Here is a 12,756-nt window from a genome sequence, read left to right as displayed (position 1 = left end):
AGCATTGTGGTGAGACAGCAACACATTAATTCCAAAAATAATAACTAAATAATTCACTCACCCCCCCCCAAAAGTGCCATATGTAATTACAGTGACGGTAATGAACCAGGTTATTAGAAGGGGAAAAGAAAATGACTTTTAATTTAAGCTAAGGGAAGGACATCACGGGACGAAACAGACGTAAATTAAGACTTTTACCACTGGAGGAGTGGTGCAGATTGATAGTGAGTGTGTGAGACCCTGGGCTCCACCCCCTTCACAATACACATAGGCACACACCACACACACAACTTCTATTAATCCAAGTGTCTTGCTGACTTTGATAAGAAGTACTGATTGGTGTGCATGCAATCATTATGTTGAGTACTATGGACAGTTTATATCACTTGAAACAGTGTTTCCAATGAAGCTGCCCCTTAAAATGACAGCTGAGTTTGTCCTTCCTGCAGCATGTGACTAAAGAAAGCCTAATAGGTTAAGAATCATTTAAAATTAATATATGGGCAATTGTTATAATTACTGCCTTCTAATACTTCTTTCTTTAAGCAGTTTCTTTTCTTTCTTTTGTTGTTTTACTTTTTCTTTTTCCTTTTTTTTTAAGACAAGGTTTCTCTGCAAAAAAGCTCTAGATATCCTGGAACTCACTGTGTAGACCAGGCTGGCCTTGAACTCACAGAGATCTGTCTGCCTCTGTCTCCTGAGTGCTGGGATTAAAGGCGTGTGCTACCGCCACCCGGCTCTATACCACAAATTTTTAAAATCTCTAGTCTCTTGGTAAATTTCTTTAAATATTAATTTCGAATGCAGGTGTATCCCTTCTCTGGTCTTGACAGCTGCTCTGCCCTACCCTGGCAGCTTTTCAAACACAGTGGGTTCACTCCACCACAGGCTTCTCAGGGCTGTTTCCAGATGTGAAACAGTCCCGGGGCATCCTCCTGCTCTCTCATTTCCTTGAGGTCTCTACACAAGACTGGTCTTCCAATGAGGTCCTGCTTGCCATCCTCTGCACATTCACACTGAGAGAAGCCAGCTCTCTTGGCTATGGCTACTCACTAGCAAAAGTCACTATCCACTCAACTGGCAAAGCTTGCTCTCAGGACCACATCAATCATTTCAGCAAAGAAGGAATGGTATCGGCTCCACAGACTAAGTGTAGTAGCACAAACTGTTCACCCTTTCTAAGGAAGGCTAAAGCCTTCCCCGGTTCTCAGCAGAGCATAGACTCATAAACAATGACATCTCCCCAGACCTCTTTACCTCACATCATTAACCATGCTGCCTATTTACCATTCTTACGCTCATAATATCCAGTAACAAATATACTACATCTGAATGGGGCCACGAGCTAGCTGCCTAAGAAAGTAATGATATATAATTATGTATCCTAATGTCTTCAGCATAATAATGCAGATTAAAATGATAACAACAACTATGTGAGTAACTGGTTGTGTGTAACATAAGCACTGTACCTGTAGAACCCTGAGTACACTGATTCTGCACAAGATACTCACTCAGCCTCTTTGGAAGAGTTCCTTTGCCATCCGCCTTTAAGCAGAACCTGACGTTAAAACTGTAAGAAAAATGTTTTCAAATGTAAATCCTATAATCTAGTTTAGGTATAATATTGAATACCACCCAAATTCATTTTTCTAATGTAGCCACCTCTTGGTATCTGGGGTGGTGGAGGGTAGTTCTAGGAACCAACCGTCCACTCCCAGAGACCAAAATCAGTGGATACTGAGGGCTGTGATAAAAAAAGGTATTGTGTCTGCATACAGCTGACATCACCCCCAGAATAGTTTAATACTTAATACAATGTAAATCCTTTGTGAATACCTGCCATATTGCATCTTTAAGGAATGAAAGAAAAAAGTCTGCATATCCAGAATAGACAGGTTTTTTTTTGGACTGTTTCTATCCATAATTGGTTGAATTGACAAATACAGGTGCAGAGTCCTGATGATACAGAGTGTGCGCCACAAAAAACTTCATCTTCTTTCACGTCTTCATATCTTCTATTTATTTATTTATGTATTAAGTGTCTGTGTGTTTGTGTTTGCATGCACGTGTACGTACAGAGGCAGGGAGGAGCTCGCCTGTGTGAGAGGTCAGAAGTCCACTTTGGGTGTCTTCCTCTATCATTCTCTGCCTTATTTTTTGAGACATGGTCTCTTATTCACTAAAATACGATGTAAAATATATTTGCCACTCTGTACCCTGGCCAGGACTGTAAAAGCCTGAAGGCTCTTCTATAAAATGGTGATGTATCTCATACACTGCTCTAGGTATCTGTTTGAAACCTTCTAAGTTGACTAAATTAGCAGCTCTTGCCCACCACCCACAGGGAAGGTGAGTAAGGAGAAAGGCAGTAAGCCAAGCCTTCACAGCTTGGTTAGGGCCAGAACAACAAAGGGCTGGTGCTCCATACTGTTTAACTGAATTCAACACAAAGTAAGAACTGCAGGCTTCCAGTGTTTACAGTAATAATTCCGGGAAGCCAGGAGAAAGCCCTCCTCAGACTCTTTCCTCCACAGTTTTCCGATGTGCTCATGTCCTACTACACCCATAATTCTATCTCGCTTTTCTGTGTAGGAACCAGGAAGTGCTCCTCGAAACAGGCCGCACTTTATGGCTCTCATTATATGTGAGTCAAGACTTTTTATTAGTTTTTTATATTTACTTTGACATAGATGAAAATTTTTAAGTTTTTAAAATAACACGACTTGATTTAAGTAAAAGATAACTATAGTACAATTAAATGAAAATGTAGCAGAAATCATGAAAATTTCATATGCAAGACAAAAAAGAAATTATGATATAGGGAACTCAGACACTGGATTTATGAAAATACAGTGTGTGTGTTTGTGTGTGTGTGTGTGTGTGTGTGTGTGTGTGTGTATAACAAGCAAAAGCACACTGTTAGAGAAAAATAATTTTTGTAACATTATTCACATGTATGTAGTCTGAGAAAAACATACCCTTTTATAAACTTAAATTTTTAGAAGGGCCTGTTTAGAATTAAAGGTAAAGTATTTTGAGGTCTTTCATATTGCTTGTAAACCGTTTCTGGGACCTCCGAGATAGCTTTCCTGAAACTTGACTTTATCGAATCTAGTCTGGCATGGATACAGACTGCATTCACAGATGCTGCCTCAATGACATTTAAGTCCCGCCATCTAACTCTCTGTTACCGCTACAGTGACTCAACTGTTAATCTTAATCACAACTAGTCCTAACCAAAGATCCTTACCAGGAAACTTTGAGTGCTGTCCCAGGCAATGGGCAGATTTTATTGTCTTGATTTAAAATGCTTGGGTATACTTCAAGGCCAGCATTTACGGTGACAACGGGTCTGGCTCTGGTTTTAAATTTAAAAAAAAAAAAAAAAAGAGGAAAAAGAGAGAAAATGTTATTTAAAAATAGATTGATTGAATTCTTACTCACCACAGATGCATTTCAATGGCCACTACAATAACATCAACATCAACAATTATGCTAGCCTAGATGTAAACACAAGATGACTGACAGTCTCATTTTACCTACAACTGACCTGATTCAGTCCTCCATCTTGGCAACTGCTCAATGCCAGGCAAGTGAAACAATTGCTCAGCCTATCTGAATTCAGCACAATAAAGCACAACTGTTACTAGCTGTAGGACATCCGACTAATCAGAGAGGACACAGTGAGGCATGTGAGCGCTGGAAACCCACCATGCTGACAGGCACGTGAGCAGGAAAGGAGAAAAGATCCTGCAGTGCAGGCAGACTGTCCACAGATCACACCCAAAGGAAAATGTGACTTCCTAATGAGTAGAGTATTTACAGTACAGCATACACATGTTTACTGTATGCTAGTTTTAAATACTTGTTTTGATTATTTTAATTATGTGTATGGGGTGGGGGTGGGCACAGGGGCATGCAGGGGCCACAAAAGGACATCAGATCCCATTGTGCACTGCCTGACATGGGTACTAAGAACTGAACTTGGGTCCTCTGCAAAAGCAGTACATGCTCCTAACTGCAATGTTTAAATAATTTATTTATTTGTATTTTATGTACACTGGTATTTTGCCTGCATGTATGTCTGTGTGAGAGTGTCAGATCCCCTGGAACAGGAGTTACAGACAGTTGTGAGCTGTTATGTGGTTGCTGGATATTAAGCCAGGGTCCTCTGAAAGAGCAGTCAGTCTTAATAAAAAATAAAAATAAATAAAATATACAGTGAGTATTCCCATAGCCTAAAATATCCAAACTGGAATGCTTTGGACTTTCAAAATTTTGAGTACCAAAAAGATGCTCAAAAATGTTTTGGGACTATTTCAAGTTTTGGAATTTTAGATTAAACATGCCTAACTGGCAAGTCTCTACAAACACTTGAAAACCCATACAACTACGAAATCTGAGACACTTCTGGTCTCAAAGCATTTCAAATAAAAGATATTCAACCTGTAAACATGGTTTTGCAAAATTCAGATGCACAAGGCGGGGCGGAGGAGGAAGTGGAAGACCCAGGTGTGGGCGTGACCATTACCAAAGCATCAATGGGGGTTGGAACTTCCAGGCCAACGCTGGGATGGCTATCCACTACACATGGGTACAGCGGAGGAATGAGAATTTATACACAAGGCTCTAGTTTAAATAAATGAGTTTGATATTTATGACATACTTTATGGTCACATAACACTGAAAATGGAGATCTCTATCATCTTAAGTTCATTTTTGTGGGAGCTAGGAATAAAGGCCAGGACACAGGCAAGGTCACTGCCAGCTACTACTCACACATTTCTGATGACTGACTGAAAATGCGGAAGAATGTCTCCAAACAAAATTTAAAAACTAATGAAGGGAACTTCTGAATATTTTTCTAAAAATATTTTTTAAAACTACAGATCTCTGTTCTTTGAGACTTCCTTGAATATATACTATTTGCATCAAATCCTGAATAGAACAAATAATGTTGTTATTACTTTAAGAAGTTAAACTGAAATTCAAAACACAAGTACTTAACTAATTTTTTTCAAATAATTCAGAATATTCCTGTATTAAAAAATATGGTACATACCTGTATAAGATAGCTCGATCCACACCAAAAGCTCCTACAACTAAGTCTTGAGAGAATAAAAAACATGCTAATTATAAAAATGTCTTTTAAAATATGCATTATTCTATGACATGCTTCATGTTTCTGGGTTTTATTCTCAAAGCCAGGAAAAGTTAAGATGAAATGGACACGGCAAAACTATTTCAAAATGGTCAGGAAACTATCGCCATCAACTAGACTCTCAAGAGTATTTCTAGGGGCTAGAGCACTGGTTGCTCTTCCAGAGGCCCAGGGTTTGAGTCCAGAGTACAAAGGTTCGATTCCCAGCACCCGCACGGTGGCTCACATCCTCTAACTCCAGTTACTCTAGGCACACTGGTGCACTCCATCTTATGTACTTTTTCTGCCTCTGTGGGCACTGCACACACACAGTGCATAGGCATACAAGTAGGCAAACACCCACACACATAAGAAAACATAAATATCTTAAAAAATGTTATTAATAGGTATTTAGTAAAAAGAACAACAGTAAGGAAGCATCTGTGCCCAAATACACCCCCCTCCAAAAAACAGCTTTACAGATGCCTGTGCAGTTTGTAACTTCATTAGGAAATTACTTTTTTCTTTCTCTCTTGTTTCAAAACCAAACCCCAGACAAACAAACATTCTGTATATGAAAGTCAATGGAATTCAAAGCAGCAAAGACAAAATGCACTTGTTCTTATGTGAAACTGACTCACAATTTGGATAAAATTAAATCAGAGCTCTATCCCACACTACACCCAAGCTAAATTTGAGAAGGCTCTCTCCACACAGAAAAATGTAAGAAAATATATAGAGATTGGATTTTATGAAAAATCTAAAATTTCTGTACACCTTGAATGCAAATATGAGAAACTGGGAAATAAGTACAAGAATTAAGAAGATAGTATCTCAATACTTGAGGTACTGGACTAGTTTTTTTAAAAAATGAATGAAAAGGAAAAAATACTTCAAATGAAGACAAAGATATTTTAAGTATTTACAAAAGTGAATATACAATATACAAAAATACTTATCCTCATTAATATCCAAAAACTAGCCACTGAAATTATTACTCACCTATTATATAAACAAAACTATTATCAAATAATGAGTGTGGGAAACTAAGCACTTGGCTATTGTTATTTAGTGTTTAAAACGTTGACAAAAGCCATCTTGTGGAGGAAATAAAACTGAAAATTGACAATGTATATTAATGGCTTCAAAAGGGGCATGCTTCTTGGGGCTGGGGACAGCTCACTGGGTAAAAGTGTGCCAGGAAAACTTGATGTCCTGAATTCAGACTGTGAGAACCCAGGGAAAAGCAGGACATAGTACAAATCTATAATCCTAACATGCCCCTACTGGGAGCTGGGAGAACTGGAAGCTCCCAGGCAACCTATGCTGCAGCATACTGACCCTGTCTCAAATAAGGTGGAAAGGCAAGAATCAACCAGAAGGTTATACTCTGACCTCCACAGACTTCTCTACTCTCCTAATATGTCCTCAGCCACACATACAAACAAGCACTACCAGTGCATGCACAAGTGTGTGTGTGTGTGTGTGTGTGTGTGTGTGTGTGTGTGTGTGCACCCACAGCCACGTATACTAAGAAGCACTACCACAGTGCACACACATACAAACAGCATGCTGCTAAAATAACAAATACAGAATTTTGTCCTAAGGAAATATTTAGGGGCATACAACAAAATTATACATACAGACGTAAATTCCAAAATATAGTGTAAAATAAGATACTACACAATTATTTATTAGAATGGGAAATGTGAAATACATGTTTTAAAATAAATGTTCCTAAATTTTGAAAGGAATACACAATGCACAGCATACAAAGCATGATGCTTTCTTTCTTTCTTTTTTAATTAAAAAGCGAAAAGAAACCTATGAGACTGGAGAGATGACCCCACACTGAAGAGCACTGGCTACTCCTCCTGCAGATCCAGGTTCACGTCACAGCAGCCACATGGTGGCTCCCAACTGTCTCTAACTCCAGTTCCAGAGCATCTGACACCCTATTCTGCCCTCTGCGGGCGCTGGACACACATGATGCACAAACATATATGCAGGCCAAACACCCATGCACATAAAATAACAAAAACCCACATGTTATAGACTCATATATATGTAGACATATATGTGTGTGGGTGTACATACATGTGAATGAAGGGATGCTCTGGGCATGGTGCTGCACACCTGTAATCCTAGCCACTCAAAGGACTAAGGCAGGAGAATTGTGGGTTCCAGGACAGCCTGGAGTACATAACAAAACCCTGCCTCAAACAATCACCAAGTAGAGATGCATCAGAGGGAAAATGGAAAGATACGTTTTGCTATTCTAAGCTCTGTAATGCACATATTGTACTCATAAGCATGTCACTGAATTTATACATAGAATCCAGATTAGCTATTTCAACAACAAAGGTCATCTGGGTTTTCTAAATTTTATATCATGTAAAGAAAAGGATCCATTTGATTCTAGATCCATTATAATATTCAAAGGGTGTAAAAGTCTAAACTGGTGGTCTTACTCTGCAGATTAATCCAGATTAAACCTTGGGTGAGTTACCTCTTTTCAGTTACTTTTCACATCCACCAAATGGCCTTATTGTGACCTAACTTAACTTACATCTGACACAATTGTAATTGAGAAAATTCAATGAAATGGTACTTTTTTTGTTTTTTTATTTGTTTTGTTTTTAAATCAGAGTGATTGGTCCAGGCTGGGCTGGTGGCTCCAGGAGTAAAGTAAGTTTGTATCCCCCAGCACCCAAGCCAGGTATGGGGCTATATGCATCTGTAATCCTAGCATGGGGGAGGGGCAGGGGAGACAGGAGGATTCCTAGGACTTTCTCAACCAGCTCAGCCAAATTTATGAGCTCCAGTGATGGACTCTGTCTCAAGATATAAGGTGACAAAGGAAACACTAGATACAATCTCTGGCCTCCACACAGGGGTGCACTCATACACATGTACACACACACACACACACACACACACACACACACACACACACACACACACCAATCATTGCACCCGTCCATAAAAATACTAGCTCATTAAAAACATCAATGGATGCCACTTTTAAAACTTTGAATGCGCATTTGGCTTTTGTTTATTGTTTCTATAATTTCTTTCTGATACTTTACTGTAAGCTTTAGGACAATAAATAAACAGTGTATGTTTCATATTGTATACTCCCATCAAATATGGCTGTGTTTTCTTCCTGTCCCTGTTGGCAATGACAGTAAAGTCTTCATCAGTATTTAAACATTAAATGGAATGACATCAAGAACAGAATAGCTAATACTGTTGGGACTGAAAAAGCCAAGAGCCATGTGTATTTGTGGGAAAGTACCTGGATATCCGTTTCTGTCTACATCTGTAGCTCCTTTCATGGAATACCCAAAGCTTGGGGGCATGCTCTGAGCAGCCCACTGCCCCTCGAGAATCTGAGATGGCACCGAATTCAGGCCTGTTGATCTCCCATTGAAGATATAAACAAGTCCCTTTTTATCTTCACCACCATAGGGAGCAGCAATTGCAATATCTGTGGACAAAGGGAACAGGGTGGAGGCAGTGAATGACAGAAAAAGAGGAATGGGGAATTAGGAAAATGGCCAAGGATGGCCAGAAGAGATTCTTGGTGCTAATACTATTCACACAGCTCATCTGTTACAATAACTGATGATTTCAAGTTCTGCAGAATAACAGAGTAACAGTCTAGACTGTCACAGGGTCACAAGCTTATAATCCCAACACTCAAAGGACTAACACAGGAAGATTCTAAGTTCAAGGTCAGCCTGGGCTACACAGGGAGACTCTCAAAACAACAGATAACAAAAAAAGTGACATTCTAATTCAAAGAGACCCAAGGAAAACTGTGCAAAATGACATTAATTTGGAGGCAGATGTTCTGGGTCTGACCTTAGACAAGAAAGAGACTTCAGTTTTCTGGACCTAAAATGCTTCATCTTAAATTACAGATGGGATGAGGATACATGAAAATTCACTCTGGTCCTCCTTCTAATTCATGCATGAGCTTTATTTTACAAAATTAAAATCTGGTTCATGAATTTCAAAGTTCTGACTTCTTGATTTTGTTCAGTTTATACTGAAACAAGATAAGCATGTAAACCGTTTAATTCTTTAAAACAACCCTCAATGTTACTAAGTGGTCATGGTGGCCACTCTTAGCTTGAAAATAAATGTAATATACCAATTTCTTTTTTCTCTGATGCTACCAGCCTAGACATGGATGTCTCTGTGGCTTCTAAAGGCCACCCTGTGCCAGCCACACCAAAGTGCTTTGATATCCTTAGTGTACTAAACCACCTTATGCCTCCTCAATGACATCTCCTGAGATACCAAACATGTCTGGATTGCTCATTCTTTACGTGAGACCACCATGCCTGGAAGTATTTCAAACACCATGGGATTCATTTTCTAGAGGCCTTTAAAAAAAATATTTCTGACATATACACACTCTATTGCATGCTGGGTACCTTAAGAATGTGTGGGTGTGATTACCCTTTTCTCTTGTTTGTTTTCTTGGAGACAGGGTTTCTCTATGTAGAACTCACTCTGTAGATCTGGCTGGCCTCAGACTCAGAGATCCACCTGTTTCTGCCTCCCCAGTGCTGGGATTAAAGGTGTGCCACCACTGCCAGGCTAAGAATGTGTGTAGGTGACTACCCTCTTTGTTTCTTGGTGTTTTGTTTTGCTTGGGACAGGATCTCACTATGCAGCTTTGGCTGACTTGGAGCATGCTACATAGACCAGGCTGGCTTCAAATTCATAGAGATCTGCCTGCCTCTGCCTCCATAGCACTTGAAGTAAAGGTGTGCCCTACCACACCCAGTCTTGATTTACTTTTGATTTTCAGCACTTGAAAGACTCTCTGGTATCTATAAGCCCTAAGAACATGTCATTCTTTAGAAACAATTACTTACATTGTGTAAATAGTCCTTTTGACCCTTTACAAGTTTTAAAGGATAACTTGAAATTGACATATGCAGTAAAAATATTAATTAGTCAATCTTCTCTTACGGCCAGCCAAATTAGTGGAAACACATGAGCCGTAGGCCAGTAGCTGAGGAGCCCCCATGGGACTGGACTAGGTGAAACAGTCATTTAGCTTCAACTGTTTAGTGGCCCACCCCCCATCCATTGGCACCATCAGGACTCATCCCTGGTGCATGAGCCGGCTTTTTGGAGCCCAGTGCCTATGGTGGGACACTTTGTGCAGCCTTGGTGCAGAGAGGAGGGGCTTGGACCTGCCTCAGCAGAATGTACCAGGCTCTGCTGACTCCCCATGGGAGACCTTGCCTTGGAGGAGATGGGAATGGGTGGAGTTGGGGGGGCGGGGAGGTGAGGGGAATCTGTGGTTGATATGTAAAACGAATAGAAAATCTCTTAATAATAATAATAAAATATTAATTAGTAATTTCCCAGCAAAAGATGGCCCTAATTTGTGAGTTTGTGAGTCTGTTTACTATCAACTGTCTCTTCTAAACCCTTCTGCACTCTGTGCGCGTCTTCCCTCCAGGCTGCCTGTCTGGACCGACTGGCACGGTCATGAAGTCACGTCCTCCTTTGATTGCTTCAGCTGTCCCTTTTAGGGTCACCCCATTCCCTCTGCTCCGATTTAGTTTGCTGGGCAATAATGACAAAAACTGGACTAAATCACCCTGTCCACCCAAAAATACGAAACCTCACGAGCTGTTTCGTTTTCCGTATCATTTCATTGCGGTTTGAATGTGAAGTGTCCTGTCCCCCCACCCCCTCCGGCTCATGGGTTTGAACACTGGTCTCCAGGAAATGATGCTGTTCTGGAAGGCTGTGGAACACCACAGAGGTGGACCCTCGCTGGAGGGAGTGGATTACTGTTGCAGGGAGACAGAGCAGGCCTTTGGGTCTTGTCATCTGGCCTCCCTTCCTGTCTGTTCTCTGCTTTTTCCTGGAGGCACAACGAGACCAGGCCCTTTAGGCTTCTCCGTGTCATGAGGGACTGCATTCCCTCACACTGGGAGCCAGACAGAGTAAATGCTTCCTCCCTTACACTGCTTTATATCAGCAAGTAACTAATTCACCTTCTGATGATGTCGAAGTTTTCTTTTTGCTGGGGCTTTTGGGGGGGCTGAAACAGTGGCACTCAGATCTGAACAAAATCAGACTGGAGGTAGCTAACAGCACATCTGAGCATATTTACATAAACATACCTCAGCAAATCTTCCACTAGAGACGTTACCATTCACAGTTTCTTAGAGAACTTCAACACTTCTGAGATATTTATCTCCAAACTTATCTAACACTTCTTTATGAAAACATCTTTATAAACGGAGCAGTGGTGGTGCACGCTTTTAATCCCAGCACTGGGGGGTGGGAGGGGTGGGAGGTGGGTGTCTCTGGGTTTGAGGCCAGCCTGGGCTACAGAGTGAGTTCCAGGACAGACCAAAAAAAAAAAAAAAAGGGGGAAAAAAAACCTATAAAACTCAAAGATTTTTGCTGTTGTTTACACATGTTGTTGCCAAATAACATAATAAAAATATGACTGAATCTACCAGGCTGAGCTGACTCCCCAGGGGAGTCCTTGCCCTAGAGGAGATGGGAATGGGGAGGGTGAGGAGGGGAGAGGGGAATCCGTGGCTGATATGTAAAATTTAATTATACAATTTAAAAAATAATAAAAAAAATAATAAAAAAATGAAACGTAAGATGGCAATACCTAGGAAACGTCTTTAAAGTGACTGGAATACCTCCGGGACAAAGTGACACACGTGTCTTAGCTGTTCCACAGACCCAGTTACAATGCAAGGGACCCACAAGGTAGAAAATCAGAACAGTTTTCCTCCTTATCTCAAGGCTTTGTTATCACTAAGTCATGATTTGGCCTGACTGCCTGTCGTCTTTCCTCATCTAGTTATGGGCTTTAGTCCGCAGCTGCTGCCGTGTTCTTTGATGGGAGACAAAGAGCTGAGACTGTTTTAGGAAGCAAACTATAGCTTGGGCTGGGTGTTCACTGACCCTGAAATCCTCCACGGTTATTCAGGCTGGTGTACGACATGCACTGTCCTCAAGGCCGCAGTGGAGGCATTTCCTTTCCACTAGATGGTCAGTGGCGTCTGTACTATCGAATTTCTCAAGTTTTCTTCTTAATAATTTTTTATTACATTTGGGTGTGTGTGTTTGTATGTGTGTGTGTGTGTGTGTGTGTGTGTGTGTGTGTGTGTATCAACAACAATTCTCTCTTTACTACTCTTTAAAAAAAAAAAACTCTTGTAATCTATATTTCACATTTCTAATTTTTAATCTGTATTTCAGGTTCTGGAAAAGAGCTGTGTAGTAAAAGCCAGCTTTTGTTTTTAAAGCGATCTGTAACTGTTGAAATGGGACCACTACCAAACAATGGGCTTAAGTCTTTTACATGTCCCCATGAAAAAACATACTACCTCTCTCTGAGGTTTCACGGCCACTATAAAGCTACGGCTAAAAAAATATTAGTGGAAACTCAAACCTGAGGCAGGCATTCGGTCAGCATGCTGTGACAAGAAGCCTGGGAGCTATTTTTCACTTGGAGCCCAACAGACAGCAGAGGGCGCTGCCATGCAGCGGGATGCAGAGGGCTCCCGGGAATTTAATCATTTGACATTCTAGCCCATGAAAGTCAAGTTTTA

General features: G+C 40.6%; 1 protein-coding gene across 1 annotated transcript in view; it reads right to left on the bottom strand.

Annotated features, from left to right (window-relative positions):
* Positions 1-12,756, bottom strand: part of Itgav (integrin subunit alpha V) — an 80,326-nt gene that overhangs the window by 25,977 nt on the left and 41,593 nt on the right. The window contains exons 13-16 of the mRNA XM_036186638.1: positions 8,439-8,630; positions 5,063-5,108; positions 3,251-3,358; positions 1,512-1,570 (exon numbers count right to left, since the gene is read on the bottom strand). Coding sequence (XP_036042531.1) covers positions 1,512-1,570; positions 3,251-3,358; positions 5,063-5,108; positions 8,439-8,630 — 405 coding nt within the window. The remainder of the gene's footprint in view (positions 1-1,511; positions 1,571-3,250; positions 3,359-5,062; positions 5,109-8,438; positions 8,631-12,756) is intronic.

The sequence above is a fragment of the Onychomys torridus genome, chromosome 4 (genome assembly GCF_903995425.1).
Source record: "Onychomys torridus chromosome 4, mOncTor1.1, whole genome shotgun sequence".
NCBI classification, from domain to species: domain Eukaryota; kingdom Metazoa; phylum Chordata; class Mammalia; order Rodentia; family Cricetidae; genus Onychomys; species Onychomys torridus.
This window is presented reverse-complemented; position numbering and strand designations above follow the sequence as displayed.